The sequence below is a fragment of the Ixodes scapularis genome, unplaced genomic scaffold (assembly GCF_016920785.2).
Source record: "Ixodes scapularis isolate PalLabHiFi unplaced genomic scaffold, ASM1692078v2 PGA_scaffold2__306_contigs__length_199485367, whole genome shotgun sequence".
Taxonomy (NCBI): Eukaryota; Metazoa; Arthropoda; class Arachnida; order Ixodida; family Ixodidae; genus Ixodes; species Ixodes scapularis.
The window spans coordinates 46,849,998-46,867,971 of record NW_024609857.1 but is presented as its reverse complement, the minus strand read 5'-3'; the positions used below and the strand labels follow the sequence as shown (position 1 = coordinate 46,867,971).

At 46.2% G+C, this 17,974-nt stretch overlaps 1 protein-coding gene and 1 pseudogene across 1 annotated transcript in view; one reads left to right on the top strand and one right to left on the bottom strand.

Moving 5' to 3' along the window:
- Positions 1-4,733: 4,733 nt before the first annotated feature.
- Positions 4,734-6,812, top strand: LOC115323940 (annotated as a pseudogene).
- A 2,847-nt stretch (positions 6,813-9,659) lies between these two features.
- LOC120843729 overlaps positions 9,660-17,974 on the bottom strand; it is a 59,361-nt gene continuing 51,046 nt past the window's right edge. The window contains exon 2 of the mRNA XM_042291374.1: positions 9,660-9,724. Within this exon, the coding sequence (XP_042147308.1) occupies positions 9,660-9,724 (65 nt within the window). The remainder of the gene's footprint in view (positions 9,725-17,974) is intronic.

Genomic DNA, 17,974 nt, shown 5'->3' with positions numbered 1-17,974 from the left:
GTGACCATTACAGAAAACCAGAAAAAGTCTTTGCATCAGTGGCAATGTGACACAAGCCATGGGGATCTGGACGATTTTGATTCAATTATCTGCGACTGGTGCCTTGCATGGTTTCATATTCCTTGTACAACACTGAAGAGGCAGTTCAAAAACAAATGTGGCAATGTAGTAACTGTAAATAACTGGGGGAACATAGCTTTGTGCTTAAGTTATTAGTTGTGTGGCATCTCGAAGTTTGCTGCTGCTTGCATTCATATATTTTTGTACATGTTTTCGTCTCCACCTTTTTAGCACAGTTCTGTATTATTGCAATATTTTCCTGTGCAATAAGTTGTGTTGCATTTCAAGGTTCGCTGCTGCTCGCATTCATATATTTTTGTACATGTTGTCATTTCCACCTTTTTAGTACAATAGGCTATATGCAAAAATGAGGCGCGCCATCTGGTATGCTTGGCACGAACCCCGGACTTCTGCCATGTTGGGGGGGGGTGCGTGGCATGCCCTCCGAGCCAGCCAACGTGACTGTCGTAGCACGAAGAAACGGAGCGTGCTTACGCTCCGTGGTGAAGATGCCGAAGTGTTGCTGTGTGCCACGATGCACACAAAGCGGCTACAGGAATATTCACGGAGATAAGATAAGCTTCGGTACATAATTTTGTTTTGTTTACCGTAACCTGTCCATCTCAGCCACGGCCGCTCAAGAGCGAAATCGAGCGGCCGCGGCATCGGCCGCCGCGCACATAGTTTACAGTTTGTTGAAATCTCTACTTGTTCCAGTAGCACACAGTTTTACATACTTATATGCATATCTTCGATTTGTGGTTTTCGCGAAAAACAGTGGAGCACATGGGATGCGTTGCTTCGTGCGTGAGCAATGTGGTTTTCAGTGTTAGGACGGTTTGGACATCGACTGCTTGTGAGAACATTTCATGCATGCGCAGCTTTTGCACGAGGAAGATGAGCGCCATTCCTGCTTCTAAACTGCGTGAGATATTATAGAGCTTTAGTAGACCGTGTTTTCAGGCGCTTATGAAGCGGGAGCTCGCGCTGCCACTTCAAAGCGTGCAGTCACGCACGTCCGGATCGGTAGTGGGCTCTGAAAACTATCTACTTGAACTCCGTATTTACGTAGGTCTTTGGGCACGCTGCAGGAGCAATATCAGTGATGCCAAAAAATGATGTACCAAAAGTCCCAATTGTTATCTGCAGAAATCCCCAGTAAACATAAAAAATTGTCGGTCAAATGTGCTCAGTAGACTAATCTGAATGTATATGAGGACTGTTGACTTAATTTTGTTCCTCCTCTGTGTTCTTAGGTATTGTTTCACTGCAATCCAGAGAATGAGGACTTGCACAAACGGTGGTTGGTGGCCATCAAACGAGACCTACCTTTCAACATAAGAACTGCGAAGGTATGTTCCACGCATTTTAGAGAAGGTGACTTCCTGCAGAACATTGTCAGAGAAAGAAGAATGTTGCGGGACAATGCTGGTACCATCTGTGTTTGCCCTTAAAAAAGTTGTAAAACAACAAAACCACCAAAAGCTTGTTCCCCTCTAGTGCTCCCATCTCAATCGAAGATCCAACAAGCAACATCTGCTGTGCATGCGAGAGATACTCGAGAAGACCCTATCGAGGAACAAGCAAGCTGCGATGATGCTGGAAACCAGAGTGAAAATGATAGAGATCAAAGCGAGCTCTCTTTTGGTCAACGTGATTTCAGCCAGCAGGATGGAACCAGCCTACAGACCCCAACTCCACCCACAAGGCAGGACAAGGAGATCACCAAACTGCAACAAGAGCTCAAGAAAGCAAGAACAAGGATCCTAGCCTTAGAAAGAGAACTGCATATTCTCACAGAAAAGTGCAGCAGGATCGAGGACCCTAAAGACAGCAACGTCACCTGGAGGTGACGTTGCTGAAGAAGACCGACGCAAAGAGCCTCCAAGAACGCTGGAGCATTCCCACTCACCTGACACTACGCATCGCAACGACGCCCCTGCAACGGTGCCCAACAACCTGAACGTTGTTATCGACGGCCACGACACATCAGCTCTTGTGGACACCGGAGCAGACTACTCAGTCTTGAGTGGGAGGCTCTCTCGCTGCCTTCGAAAGGTGACGACGCCGTGGGATGGGCTGCAGATATGAACAGCTGGTGGACACCTCATCACGCCTGTGGGAAAGTGCACTGCTCGTGTCAAAATTCACGGCGAGACATGCCCTGTGAAGTTTGTCGTTCTGCAAGACTGTGAGAGAGACGTTATCCTCAGAATGGACTTTCTCTGGAAGTATGGCGCCGTCATCGACCTCGAGGCAAACCAGTTGACGCTGCGAAAGCCTGTCCTGCCGCCAGTGGAGACCCACACGACGTCAACTGCGATCCGAGTTATCGCCAACCATGTGAACCTACCGCCGCGGTTGAGTGTTTTCGTCACCGTCATAACTGACGCAGCCATACACAGTGAAGCTCTTCTGGAAGGCAGCGTCCAACTGCTCCTTGAAAAAGGAATAGGCGTCGCACGAGGCATAACGGATCTCCAAGAAGGACGTACAACTGTTCTTGTGACAAACTTTCGAGAGGAGCCACAGTACCTAACGAAGGGTACCATTGTGGGCCACGTCAAGGAGCTTCAGGCGCCAGCCGTGATCACTGCAATCTCCGAGGAAACCTCGTCGTCACAGCAGAAGAGCACGTCGCCGCCGCAGCTCGACATCGACCCCAAGCTCCCAGCTCCTAAGCGCCGGCAGCTGGTTGGTCTCCTCGCTGAATACAGTGACTTTTGCCACGTCCTAGAAAGTTTGCTAAACACCAGCGTTGGGTAAAGTACAACCAAAAAGGTACTTGGAGTAAAGTATAAAGTAAATGAGATGTGCTGTACTTCAAGTAAAGTATTAAGTACAGTGGATGCAATGTACTTGAAGTAAAGTACTATAAATCCAATGTACTTCGAAAGTAAAGTACAAATATTTTAAAACAATTTTCATGATGCCCTTTCATTCCGCTATACAGTGATGTTTTAACTGGTATGCATTGCACAGGGGTAATCAGGGGTGCATGACCTATTTTCAAAAACAGTGGCGAATATCTGATAAAGCCAAATGGCCATAAAGTAGTTTTTCTCAAGAATAGAGCCAAATTCAGAAGTCCCACTTCTGAATTTGGCGCCGCTAGCACTGGTTTGTTGCACCCAAGGGGGTTAAATGAACTAGGAAAGGGCATGACATCAGCCCCGTAGCTTCCGCAAGCAATCCTCTCATAGAGAAAAGTGCTCTCCTAATGAAAAAGACACTGAGTGCGCAAGCGAGGTGGTAATAATTAATCATAATGTGACACCTGAGATTGGGGTGCGAAAAAATGAAGGAACTTTCAAGTGGAAGGAAAAGAAAAAAAGAGAATGGTCTCAAAACATTGTGGCATTTTCTGTCATCTTTTTCTTTGACTTAAAAGTTTAATTTTTCCGCACCACAATCTCAGGTGCTACATTATAATTAATTTTGCTCTCCTAATATTTTAAACCTTTGGGCTGACCTACCGAGAAGTAGCGAGTTCAAAAAGCTACAGGAAAGCCGACCCCAGAACAAACAGAGCGATGCATCGTCTGCTCACGTTTCTGGTGAGAGTAGAATATCTCTCCCGGTATTTCTTCGAAGCTGACAAGGCATCATTTCGAAACACAAACTAACAAAACCAAATTTGGGGAATATACTTTGAAGTCGGGAACTGTACTTTCCTCAGAAAATACCAGAAAAAAATATTTTAAGTACAAGTACATACTCAGAGAATGTACTTCAAGTGAAGTACAAGCTTCCTAAACCTATTTGTAGTAGTACTTTAAGTACAATGTACTTAAAGTACCTCCCACCAACACTGCTACACACCAATGGCAAAACATTGCTTAAAGTACCTCCCACCAACGACGACGCGCTCCCAGTCTACTAGTCGCCATATCAAGGAAACCGCAACCGAAAACGAAGGTGATTCAAGATCAAGTCCAGGAAGTGCTCGACGATGACATCATTCAACTTTTAAGATGTCCGTGGGCGTTCCCAGTCGTCCTCGTAAGAAAGAAGGACGGAACCCTGCGGTTCTGCGTGGACTATCAAAACTTTCATGTAAATTTAGTGAAATATTTCTGCAAGGACGCATATCATCATCTTTGTCGCACGTAATCATAACTTTTTATCCTGTTTTGTTGTTGTTCACTTCTTTGATTCTTGTGTGTAAAATAGTGAGGAATTTCTTCTGTATTTTGTACTGTTTCTTGAATAAAATGAACGCAAAAGAACAAGCTTTGTATATTTTTTGTGTATATGTCACTTGTGTTGCTTTCGTAAGTTTCTGCTGCTGGCCTCACGTTTCAATGCTGGCTTGTGTGCATCTCCACGCACATAAACGAGCATTGAAATGCAAAAACTAGCAGCAAAGCAGCAGAAACCTAGCAAAATAATATGCAAGCCAGGTTAAAAAGAAAAAAGAAGCCAGTTTTAATATGTAGGTTAGGTGGTGCAAACTACCGCCCCTCCATTCAAGCACAATGGCGCAGCCCTGCGGTTACGGTTTTGGTTTCGCTGCACCGCCACGTTGATTTTCGTACAGCCTCCGGGCACTAGGGGATTCAAATGGCGCTGCGCACCTCCAGGGTTTACCAGTTCGTGTCCTGACCTAAGACAGTACCGTTCCAGCCGCCCGTGCAAAGCTTGTTGCGGAAACCCGACTGGCTGCTGGAGTAATGTTTGGAGGTGGGTTAGTCGGTGGTGCATAGTAAACAGGCTTCGCTCAGACCTGAAGTGGAACAATGTATAGTTATATATTTCTCTATAATTTAATTTACTTTTTTATTTGTTTTTTATAATGGTACTTTCTGTTAGAAATTTTTCAGATGGCACATGACAGTGAAGACGTCCTACATGTCAGATTCTTCTTTTTTTTTTTTTCCTTTCTTTGCCTTCTTATGTTTATGTGTTCCAAGATGACGAAAAAGAGAGTAAGTCGTGAGGCTGCGCTGTGTCTGTGCCCCTTCTTCTACTTGTCCTGTGTTAGTTTGCGCTGTTTTAATTGTATGTTTACTATGGCTGCTGGATGCTGTAAGCAAACCGCCTTTCGGATGAAATGCGGGCCACTCTTGCGAGTTCGTTCTTACTGTTGTTATGCCTCCGCATTAGCGCATCAAAAAACCCCAGCACACCCCGCTGGCCCTATGACACCGCCAGCCCCACAGCCTGAGGCTCTGCCATGCCAGGGCCAAGAAAACTTGACAGTTACAATCAAAGTTATTGTGGTGCCTTTAGATATGATAAATCCTCATCCATCCTTCATGAAAGTGTAGGGCTGCACAAGTTTATGTAAATGAAATATCATCACTGCAATGCAATGTTATGAGAGAGATGTAGTAGTTCAGGCTGCCCAACGTCTCATTGATGTGGATCATGGTTTAGGTTTTGCAGAGTGGACTTAATGATCGAGGCACTATGAAAGCATGACACTGCCCTAGAGTAAGTTATTGCCTTCTTTAAAGGGATGCTGAACCGAAATCTGGATTCTACAAAACACGGTGGCAAAAGCGTGCAACGGGATGCTACAAACACCAAAACATCACTCGTACAGCGATATCTCGAACGGATGACCGTATTTTTCAAGAAAAGGACAGAAATGTTCACGTCATGTTTCTCCGAGGAGGAGAGGGAACGGCCTCGCGTCTTCTCCGCGTCGCCGCCTTGAGGGAGCGAAGCGAAGAGAGGAGGAAACTAGGTATCTTGACGGCCTGGTTCACTCTCGACCTCTTTTTCCATAAATACGACGGTCCATTCGAGATATCGCCTTACGAGTAGTGTTGTAGGGATTGTAGCGTCCCGCCTACATCTCCTGCATTGTTTTTTCTGAAATCCAAATTTCCGTTCACCATCCCTTTAAGCAGCATAATCTCTGTAAAGCAACTAACTTCTTTGATTTTACCTTTCTCAGGGGACAACAAAAGATCAAGGAACTCAGTGGGAAGTTCTGACACTAGAAGACCACAGCTACTCTATCAAGGAGTCTCGAAAGCCTGTATTGGGTTGAAAATATTGGCTTCAGACAGCATGTTTTATACAGGTGTTTTGAAGACCGTGTTTCTGAGTCTTGCAGAAGCCATTTGTAAAATGACCACCGCAAACTTTCGGTTGCCCGCAGAAGATCAGCTTCTCATAAAACTGATGAGATTGCGCTTAGGCCTCCTTTATGGGGACCTGGCTAGGACGTTTGAGACCTCTGTCACTAGAATTGGTGACATAGTGAGGAATATGCTTGTGATCCTAAAGAAGATAATGAACTATATTGTTGTCTGGCTGCCACAATCACACATTCAAAGCAGTATGCCTGCCTCCTTTGTTGAAGGTGGGTACAGCAAGATGACCTGCATCTTTGATTGTACGGAAATCCTTCTGCGGAGGCCTAGGAAGCTGATAGCTCGAGCTCAAACATTCAGCTCCTACAAAGCAAATAACACAGTCAAATTTTTTACAGTTATTGCCCCCAATGGTTTCACCATGTATGTGTGAAATGTGTATGGTGGGAGGGCTTCTGATAAATATATTGTGCGGCACTGCAGGGTCGAGGACCACCTCCAGCATGGCGACGAAATTATGGCCAATCATGGGTTCGCTTTGGACACCCACCTGGAACTGCAAGGAGTGAAGCTGAACATGCCAGCTTTCACAAAAGGGAAGACCATTGCATGACATGAACCCTAATGCCTTCATTGTTTATTCATGTCCTTTCTGAAAATGCTTTGTTAGTCACGCTCTTGGAGATAACTAGGGCTGGGTGTTGATTTTAAATTTTAGCCCGTTTCATTGTTAAGCAATAGTCGAATTTTCGGTTGCACTCATTTGCAGGCTCAATATATTGTGAAAAGGGCAGGAACGCCCGTTCTTCATTGCTTCCTTTTGCTGTGTGCTAAACAATGCAATGCACATTTTCAGCTGGGGATAAACTTGAACCTTCAATTTAGAACACTCAAATAACAGAATATTACTCCCAACCATGAAGGCAAAGAGGTTTCCTGATATTATCTGGAATGAGCAGGGTCATTTACTTCACAATCATCCCTGCAGTGCTAAACAGATGATTGCAAGGCGTTGAACAAGGACACACACAACATTTTTCATGACTGACTTGTAGAACGAGGAAGCCTAGCAAATACAACAATATAATGGAACATAAGAAACGGGCCTTGTGAAGGTCCAGCTATTGCTCGAGCAAAACTAAATAAATGCATATTGGTAAGGTCATGGCTACATGAAGTAGCTAACATCATGACTAAGGTCATAGGATTTCGGTAGCTGAGTGGCACCACCACGTCCACCGTCGCCCCCCTCCCCCCATCTCCTGAATAGTCCAGACACCTCTGCGCATCATACGAAGTATAGATGTCTTGGTTACTCACGATTGTATCTCGACAGTGCACCATGCGTGAATGATAAACCAATCGGCCTGCATTGCCAAGTCCCATGTGAGCATTTCTATGATTAAACGATGATACTTCCATGCCAGGGATCGCCCTCACTCGCCCATAGAAACTCACTGTTACTCATTCGCAAAAAGCTGTCACTCTTGACAAAAAAGAACACGCGAAGAGCAAACGTGCCCAGGAAAAGTGAACATACCTCCGATTTCGATTACCGGCGACGCTGGCTACGAACCTCTCGGCGCTCTTGGCGCAACAATGGGCACCATGAAGGCAAATAAACATGGCACAATACAAGAATAATCCACACTTTCAATAACAAACAAATTAAGAACTAAAGGGAAAACAATGAAGATACAATACAATGCACGGAATCAATGGGGATAGAGCGAGAGCTAGGACTAAAGCTGCTTTCCACATACCAAAATGGATGCACAACAATTGTATGGCAGACGGCGTGGCTGTCGCTGCAACACACAAGATGGCGACGACTACATAGAAAAGGTCTATACCACAGGGGCGCCAGCGGGACGTGCTTTTTTTGACGTGAACCAGACCCAGGGCTTCCCCCCCTCCCCATCCACCCCCCCCCCCCCCCCCCCCCCCCCCCCGAAGGGCGGCGGTCGCTCTGCCGCCCACTAGCCCAACTGATCGCCAAGCTTTGTGATGTACCAGCCACCCCTATATTTTATCAAGGATAAACAAAAAGGTGGTCTTTGAAACATATAATGCTTTGGAACGTCCAGATCCAGTGAATCTGGCAGAACTATGCTTGTCAGACTGATGCCTGCATTTGGCATCATTAATGTGCAGGCACAGTGCGCTCAAAAAAGCGCAAAAGAGCAGCGTGTAGTATTTCAGTGCTTAAGAGCCCATTCCTCCCTCCCCCTCCTCTCCTCTCTCTCTCTCTCTCTCTCTCTCTCTCTCTCTCTCTCTCCCTCCCTCCCTCCCTCCCTCCCTCCCTCCCTCCCTCCCTCCCTCCCTCCCCTCCCCTCCCCTCCCCTCCCCTCCCCTCCCCTCCCCTCCCCTCCCTTCCCTTCCCTTCCCTTCCCTTCCCTTCCCTTCCCTTCCCTCCCCTCCCCTCCCCCCAATGTCCACATGTTTTTGGAAAAACCCTGACCAGACCAAAACGTGTTTTGAGGACCTTGTTTTCATTCGAATTAGGAAAATAAATTTCCCGAGTTTGTCAGTGATGAGGGCTGACACCTTTGGGAAGTATCAAGTGACCGTATGCTTTGAACATTGCTGAATTGGTGCCCGCAGCGTAGTACAGCCTTCCACATGGCATGGTTGTTCCTGCCTTCAAAAAGTGTTCAGTATTCAAGTACCTCCACGGTGCAAATAAAAATGTCATCTGGGAAGCTCCACTTTTGATCTAAAACTTGCAAAGAAAACAGTCACACAATAACCAAAGTCAATGCAAGCCAATCAAAAGTTAATGGCAAGTGCCTGCTCCACCAAAGGAGCCTCCTGCAGTCGGGAGGTGCCATGCCACTTGCCCGTCACTTTCTTGATCGAATACTGGGAGACCTTTAACTACAGTTGAGGCTGAGTTCGTGTTGTGTAAGGGAATGGTGGATTCCGGGCCTGAACTCGGATTGCCGAAATTTGACCTCGCCTGGTTCTCATCCTGCTGTATTCTGGAAAGCATCCATCTTTAGAGTCGATTTTTACGGTTGGTGTGTTAGTGTACAATTTTTCTTTTCACCCCGACTTACAGCAGTTGCCTTTTTAACATTTTGGGTGTTCTTCACTTTTGAGGAACTGAGGGCATTGATGAATAGAGGAGAACCACCACGGGTACTTTTCCAGGTATGCAGCAAGGGCAAAAAGCTTCTAAAAAAGAAAACACCGATGTGGAAGAAAAACCACATTGTTCCTCTGAATGCAAAGTTCACAGAACAGTTTGGACCTCTACCAGACAAAACTGACATCACCATATACCTACTTCAAAATTTTCCAAGATGACTCCATCTTCAGGAACTTTGCTTGACAAACCAAACTATTTGGTACAGAAAAGTGGAAACTCTGTCAAGACAACAGCAAAGTAGATGAAAAAGTTAAGTGGCATTTATGCCATTTACGGTGTTTTCATGATTCCATTCCACAAAATGTACTGGAGCCATGCAAAGTATCATGCACCTGCCACTGACATGATGCCAAGTAACTGATTCAGCAAACCGAGGACACAGTTTTATGTCAATGACAACACTACGATGAATGCACCTGGAGATCCTGGCCACAATAGATTTTTCCAAGGTTCAACCACTTGTTATCTGGGGATCGGAAGACACAACTACTTAGCTTGAAAAGCTCAATGCGTTGGATGAAATTATCATTCCGTTCGAAGGACGGTGTGCGTTAAAGCAGTACGTAAGAATTAAGCCCCCCAAGTGGGGGATCAAGGTGTTTCTAGTCAGTTTCTCAATGTTGTTTAATACTTCTACCCATTGCTCCTGACATGCCCTTTTGTATTTTCACTGACTATTTTACTTCCTAACTCTTCAGCGTATAGTTTTCCATTGCCAGCGCCACTATTTCTGTAGGGTGGCCGAGGACCATGTCAAGCTGATTTATCAGCTTTTTTCTTCGGCCTTCCCCCATTTTTTGTTGAATGGAAAAACAAACCATTTGATTTGATTTGATTTGATTTGCACAAACTGGTGTTAGTGGATTTACTTATGCATTTGACGTCTGTGTGGGCCAGGGAACTATCACCCAACTGCTGAACTTAGGCACTAGTGGGGACAATGTGCCCAAATCTGATAGACTCCGTGCCACCAAGCAAGGGCACCAAAGTCTTTGGACAATTGGTTTGCATCACAGACTCGTACGTGCTCCGATAGAGGACTTCTCTCTCTCGGCACAGTGCGGCATGACTGTCTCTCCAGTTCCTCATTCAACGATGATACGACTTTGGAAAAGGAGGGTTGTGGAAGCTTTGAGTGGTAGCTAAAACGAAGAACAATATCACAGCCATAAATTACTTTGAAAATGTAATTTAACTACAATTACAACCACTTTCCTTCCAAGTAGCTAAATTGCAATTAGAACAAAAAGTGCTACCATAAAAAATTAATTAAAATTATGCATTACTATCAGAAAGGAATTGTAGTGTTGCAAGCTAGTGCCATCTACGGGAGTTAAGGGTAGGCGTTGCCTTTTACTTCAATGCAGCACTAGATAGCACTGCACTCTCGGCACGAGTAGAGTTCCTGTATGGGCTCCCTAGGGGAGCCAGAGTTGTGCGCCTGTTTTCCACGTGCCGCCGTGCCGCTATTCGCCGAGATCCGATCACATGAGGAGCCAGATGAAGTGCCGTGCAGAAAAGTAGACCTTACACACGCCCCGGCGTACGTTCCCCTGCTTTTGAGTGCGCTGCGCGAATCGAACGCGCAGCGCTGCTATTCGCCAAATTCAGTCACGTGACGAGTGGGATCAACATGCCGTGCAGGAAAGACGGCGCTACGGAGATGAATGCGCAACTCTGTCTCCTGTAGGGAGCCTATACAAGAACTCTAGGCACGAGGGATTTCTCCTTAGCACGCGCAGATTTCACCGCCTATCGGAATCGTGACAGCCAAGGTAAGAGTTGTGATTGGGTGTGCCCTGAGGAATATTGTTGGGTGTGTGAATAAATGGGGCGGCTCAAGTAGCTTGCTCCGAGAATTTGCCCGAACGTTACCTCGACTACATGTGTCTCTGATCCGACCAAGTACCGGAGTTGGAATCACCAGCCTGACTCACGTCATGAAACCCCGTTGGGCAACTCAGTGAATTGCGCCCTTGCCGGCCACCCTCATCCTTGACATGTAGCTCAGCACGGCACAGCATAGAGCGTCGGTTGCGTAGGAGACAGACCAGGGGGATCGGCATATGTACCTCCAAAAACATAACAGAAATTCAATTAGGTACTTCACAATTACTTTACACACCAACATATATTAGTTCATTTATAATGTAACAATCAGCATACAGTGTACTATGCAAAAATATCATGAGAGTGCTGGTTTAACTGACTTCAAACTCTAACAAACATGGCTGCCAGCATTTGCGAGTACTGTCGAGACCGGTTATAACGAAGTCAACGGCAATCAGAAATCACTTCGCTATATCCGCAATTTCGTTATAACTGACTTCGGGTAACGAAGTGAGAAAGGGAATGAGAAATCGTGATCGCTTCGTTGTGGCCACTATTTCGTTATAACCGCGAACGTTTCACGTTCACAGTTGTTTATAGGAAAATATATGTGGGATTTTTGGCAGCAATGTCTGTTGCACAAACACATCTTAGGAAGTATTGGACGGGAGCATGCTTACACGCACGGCATTGTTCCTGCCATAAATACAATGTCCTGCTGAAGGACATAAAAGACAATGGCTTTTTCTCTTACCAGCAGAAGAATAAGAAGTTTGAAGGAGGCCTATAAGGAGAGCATTATTTCTGTCGTGCTCGACGACCACAGGCAACTGAACCACATGATTCAGCGGCACATGCCTGCCCTTCGTGAAAAGCCGAGTCAGACAGCTGGACATTGGGGAACAAGCAAAACTGTCGTCAAGGCGATCACACAAGCGTAGGCCTGTGCCAAGCTCCAGTCCTCAGGAACTCTGCAAAGCAGTGATCTCATGTTGACTGTGAACACAGATGAGAGTCTAATGTTCACGCCTTCCGGTGCTTTGGTATAGCCAACCAAATTCACAGTCTACGAACTACCAGTGCCCGAACGGTTCCATATTTCTGTGCCTACTGGACTTTGGCCTAGCAAGGGCCCCATACCAACGTGACCTTGTTTCTTGGGAAGTTCGTGGAGAGACTGAACAGCATGCAACTAATACCCTGGCAGAACCAAGCCACCCAAAACTCAGAGAGATTACGTCTTGTGCTGCTGCATAAATGCCCCCACACGCCCTTCTGTCAAAAACCTCGTACTCTTCAACGGGTACTACGCATGTCCATGGTGTCTCAGCACAGGAGATTATGTCGATGATAAGTACCCATGCAGCACAAAATTTTGGTGGCCAATGACTAGTATTTGCTTGGCACCTGCTTGGCCAGTCTGACCATTGACAAAATGCTTGCTGCTGGTGATCCTAAGATGACTGGAAAGCATCTGGTCACAGATCTCTCTTTTTTTTCATTAGCCACCAGTGTTCAGAAGCTATTTGGCCCTTGTCTGGCCACTGAGTTACCATTTTCCACTTGGCCCCCAAAATTCAGAAGCTGTTCAGTGCTTGTTTGGCCATGGACGTACTGTTTTCCCCTTGTCCAACAGTGTTCAGATGATGTTCGACAATTTTTTGGCCACGGACATATCTCTTTCCCTTGACCAAATGTTCAGAAAATGTTTGGTACTGGTGTGGCCATGGACACACCATTTCCCTTTTGGCCAATAGTGTTTGCTGGATAAGTGGCTTCTCGTAGTCATGATACTTGTCGGCCAAAGCTTTGCGATAACTTGTTTCGACAGGATTTCTATAACGCAGACACTAGAGCCGTGAGGGCAACACTTCTCTTGACAGTTCTTGAATGCTCGGACGTGAAGGGAAGAGACCCTTTAGCTGACCAAGGATCGTACCTCCAGCACATGTGTCCTGGAGTGAATGTAAGCCCAACGTCTAGGAATTTTATCTTTCTATCGACAGGGGATTCATGTGTGGAAATGAGGTCAGGGCAATTTTCTTGGAAACACTGCACAGCTGCACGTCTGCATCCACTTGCGTGGTCATCTATCTCCGTGCCACAAAGTGCTAGGAAATCATCCACATAGCGGAAGATGGCTATTACCCTTGGAGCCTTCAAATTGTTCTCAATCAACTTGCCGCAGGCCACCAGGAATAGATCACATAATTTCGGCGACACCCGAGAACCAATACAAACCCCACTTCTTTGCACATAGTGTTGACCCTGATATTGTGGTACTGTTGCCGACAAATAGACATCTAATAGTTCCAAAAACGTGTCCACATTTATCCCAACTGCGTTCTGAAATGCAGTGATGCCTTTTGTCTCGGTGATAGATTGGAGAATTTCCATGAGGGGATTGAATAATACATATTGTGAACGTCTATGGAAAAACTGCACACAACATTAGCTCCATTAGCCTGAAAATAAGCAATAAGTTGTTCTGAATATCTTATTCTGTAAGGACCATCAATTTGTAGCAGGACAGGTTATTTTCTAGGTAAGACGAAAGATGGGTTTGCCAGGTTCCACGTTTGGACACTATGACCAGAAACGGTATGTCCTGTTTATGAGTCTTTACCAAGAAAAACACTTCTGAATGGCTCTCTTTTGTTTTCCTGAGTTTGGTGCTTAAGCTGGTTAAGTTATTATGATCCAGCAGCCTCAGGGCCACCTGCTTGGCTTTTTTGGTTTGTCTATCATCAACCGGAAGAAAGATTTTTACCGAAGCTGCAGTGGCTCGCTTGCTGCACACAGCTGGATCCAGGACAACAAATCCACCTTTTTTGTCAGAAACCCACAAATTTAGGTTTTTGTAAATGAGCTCCTGAACTATGGGACCGAAGCTCATACTTGCATTGTGTGAGTTTTTCTGGCTTGCAATGCATTCAAGTCCTTCACTGAGAATCTGCGGAACATTATTAGCATGAGCTTTGGATGCGATACTTCTTATGAGTGCAACACCTTGTCGATGGGCTCCAGCCGTGGTTGTAAGGCCAATTTCGGCCCCTGATCGAGCATGTTTCCGGCTCTGTCAGAGATGTTAACGTCCCCGATGATCTGAAGGGGTTGCTTGTTACGATTCTTTTTCTCTTGCTTTGTTAGGTGTTTCTTAAAATAAGGAAAGTACCATCCTCGTCCAATGGTGGTTCAAAAGTACAACGACAAAATGGGAGGCGTTAACCTCTGCGACAGGCTGATGTCATTTTACAGCCAACACCGCCATACCTCAATATGGAGCCTCAGGACAATGATTCACCTCGTTGACCTGGCCTGCATGATTGCATAGATGGAGTACCGTGGAAACAAGAAGAATGTGAAGCAACCTGCCATGCAGTACATCGAATTCAAAATCAATGTGGCTGAGTCACTTCTCAGTACCCCCCTTGAAGAGGATCTAGAGTTTAAACTTCACCGACGAAGACACGGTGGAAGTTCTGCGCAAAAGAGTCAAGCTGCTGCCAAGCTTGCAAGTCCGGGCGGTGTAGGAACATCACATGCCAAAGAAAGACGACATCAAGAATGCTGCACGATGCAGGAACCCTGGCTGCTCAAAGAAGATTCAGCACAGTAGCACGTCCTGTGATATCTACCTCTGAATTGAAACTGATCGGCCCTGCTTTCATTTTCATACCAAGAAATGAGCTTCATTGTTTTGCCGGTGTCACTCCAGCTTTGTTATTCTTCCACCCGAAACCTAACTTGTAAAAAGTAACTCATAAAATGTTGAATAAAATATGCGTTCAGTTCCCTCACTTGAAGTGCAAAGTCCCACTGTCGCTGTAGGTGGACATCCATTTTTACTAAACCTACAAACTAATACAAAAAATCAGAAATGCTCAAATTAACGCCTACCGAAACAGTTAATGGTACTTAATCTTAAAGGGAATGTCCGGTGAAATTTTGCCTTCAATGAAACAATTGAAATCTATTGTCGTTGTGCCCAGACATATACGTTCCGCACAACATCCTGAATTTCTTATGCTACCTTGTATGGGTAAACAAATTTTAATCCAAGTCCAAACTGCGCTCAAATTTTGTCTGGAAATAAACAATGTTTTCGTGGCAACATTGTCGAGAGCAGACGCTTTGACGTCACATCAGTCATCGTGGCCCTCCTCCTGTGTTGTCAAGTGCAGTGCAGTTGTCTCTGATCCATTCTTTTTAATGTGGCTATGCTCTAGACCTCATATTTATGAATGGGCGGTGACTTCTGTTATGCGGTGGGTGCCACAACCATTAGCGTGCGAACCAAGACGCGACGTCTCGTGTTTCCACGAGACCCGCAGCGGCGAGCAAGATGGATTACTACAGTGCGTCGGATGCACTGTGTTCCTACGAAAGCATCTCGCTTGTGCAGCGTACACTACGCAGACGAGAAATACGAGCTCAGCTCGCGCCCTTCAAAGGAATTCGGTCTAGGGTAGAAGGTTCCGAGACTAAAGCCATACGCCGTGCCGACCATCTTCAACTACGTCGTTGCGCCACGAACCCTTCATCGTGGCGCGTTTGCGAAGAGGAGACGCAAGGACGTAAGTCAAATATTGGTTTCTAAAAGTATTTGGTTCTTTTAGTTAAAAAGTCACGTGTTTTCAATGACACACACTATTCATGCCTTTTTGCTTGCTGTAGAGACCACAGGGACCCGATCCACATGCACGCGAGTGCTCTCTCTGCTCTCTTTACTGGTAGATTTACTTTACTTCCTAGTTCACAAGTACTTTTGACAAGTTTGAGTTATATATTGGCTGACTTTGGGTTTTGCTTGTTGAAGTTGCGTGAGAATAGGAGAAGAATGATGCGATGTGCAACATTGTTTAAAAACGCAAGCTGTTGGCGAAGCCATCGTCGAACGAGCGGCAACGGGTGCTGCCAGTTCGGTCGCGGATCCAAATCCAAACCCCAGCCCAGTTGGAAATGAAGACCTTGTTCCAGACTGGGAGCAGTCTTCCATGGATGTCTCTGAACCAAAGGTTGACCTGACTCCACGAAATACCTGTGTCTGCATACAAACGGACACTGTGCAAACACGCACACGATGGAACCAGAAAAAGATAAAAGTCAGGTGCATAGTTGAGGATATATCAATACTTGCTGTTAAGCTAGTTGGTTCATGATGCAAGGAGGTGGACAAGGATGAGCACTTGCTTGTGATTGTCTTTTTTCTTGGTCTTTTTCTTTAAACGAGGATATATCTTGTGCCCTGTTCATATCTAAGATGTGGAGAACACATGCATACGCAGAAACAGGATGTCAAGATTGCAAAGTTTGAGGAATCTGCCCTTTGCAGTATCATTGTAACAGGTATAAAACCAGAGGTTCGATTCGGATCTGATAAAGGCGGTGGATCTCTTCTGCACAAAGACGGCACCGAGCATCAGTGTTCGGTCTGCGGGCAAGGGCTTGCTTCATCAGCTCAGTTACAGTCCTACATTCTGATTTCTGTCTACGTTGAGAGTGAAGCCTAGTTCAGACATTTGAGTTTGAGTGTGGTGCAGTCAGTTGCAAAAATGCGGATGCAGAACATTGCAGAAGACGTTTGTGGAAGGCATGTACACACAGTAGTGTAGAATGTTATAGACCCCTTTCAAAATATCTGGCAACGGTGAAAATCCGCTAAACGAGTGCCGCTACATTGGGCGGCCGACACCATCTTGCAGGGTTGTTCCGGACGCCCGGACGCGCGTGCGGCTGTAGGTGCTGCTCTCTCCAACGACACTTTCTTATTTACCTCGCTCCTGCATGGCTACAAGCGGGGTTTTCCCCATCACCGGTTGGGTAACCGACATCTCCCAACTTCCAGCTGTGAAAGACAACGAAGTGGAACGTTTCTACGAGAGTCGATCGGAATCGGTGCGTTGCTTCGAGAGAAGTTACAATTTCCTTGTGGAGGGGTTTGTCATCTCGTCGTTCGTGAAGGCAAACTACGCCAACTGTCCGATCCGACGGCGAACTGCCGGAACGGACGTTCGAGGGCGAGGGTTTTCGTCGCATCGGAGGCTACGAAAACCCTCGCCCTCGAGCGTCCGCTCCGGCAGTTCGCACGTCGGATCGGACAGTTTTGACGCGCATGTATTTCGCGCTTAAAGATGTGGAGAACAGGCCGAGAGCGAAGTCCACGCTACAAACACTTATCTAAAAGGCTTTCACCGCGTGAGTATGTGTGCAATGTTCACAGCGTCGGGTTCTTGCAGCATTGGCTTCGCTCGTACATGAAATAAAATCAGAGATGCGCGGATGTAAAGCTTCGCACGCAGCTGTGGGATAGCAAGAAAGCTACACCCTTGAGCAGCATTGCATCACCACGTCACCCACGGAGTGTGGAAAGTATCAGTCACTGATACAGTGTAGTCTCCTCCCTAGCTGAAACAAGGGAATCGGACTACGAATGCTGCAAACTTCACTTAGGAACAAAGGATGCAAGGCACGATACTCAGTGCTGGCTTTTACTTTTGTTGACTGCGCGATCATGTCTAAACCTGTCAAAACATAACGTGAACATCGATAGATATGTACCCTTGTTCCGGACGAGTCCAAATACCCACTCTGTTTACAGAGGGGCACGCAGCAGTAGGTAGGCATCACACACGTGGTCGAAAATGCACGCGCCGCACGCCAGTCACGCGATGTCAACTAGTATCAGCGCTGCCGCCGCCAACCCTGCAAGATGGCGGCTGACGCTGATTGCCGCTGCGTTCAACAGATGGCGCTGTTTTTTGTAAAGGGTCTATTGGCACTTGCGGCTCACCAATAGCAAGCGATATCCACGGAAAGCATGTCGGCGCCCGGCAGATGCCGACAGCAGGCTCTTTGAAGTTCTCCGCTGGTCCGCGCGACTCTG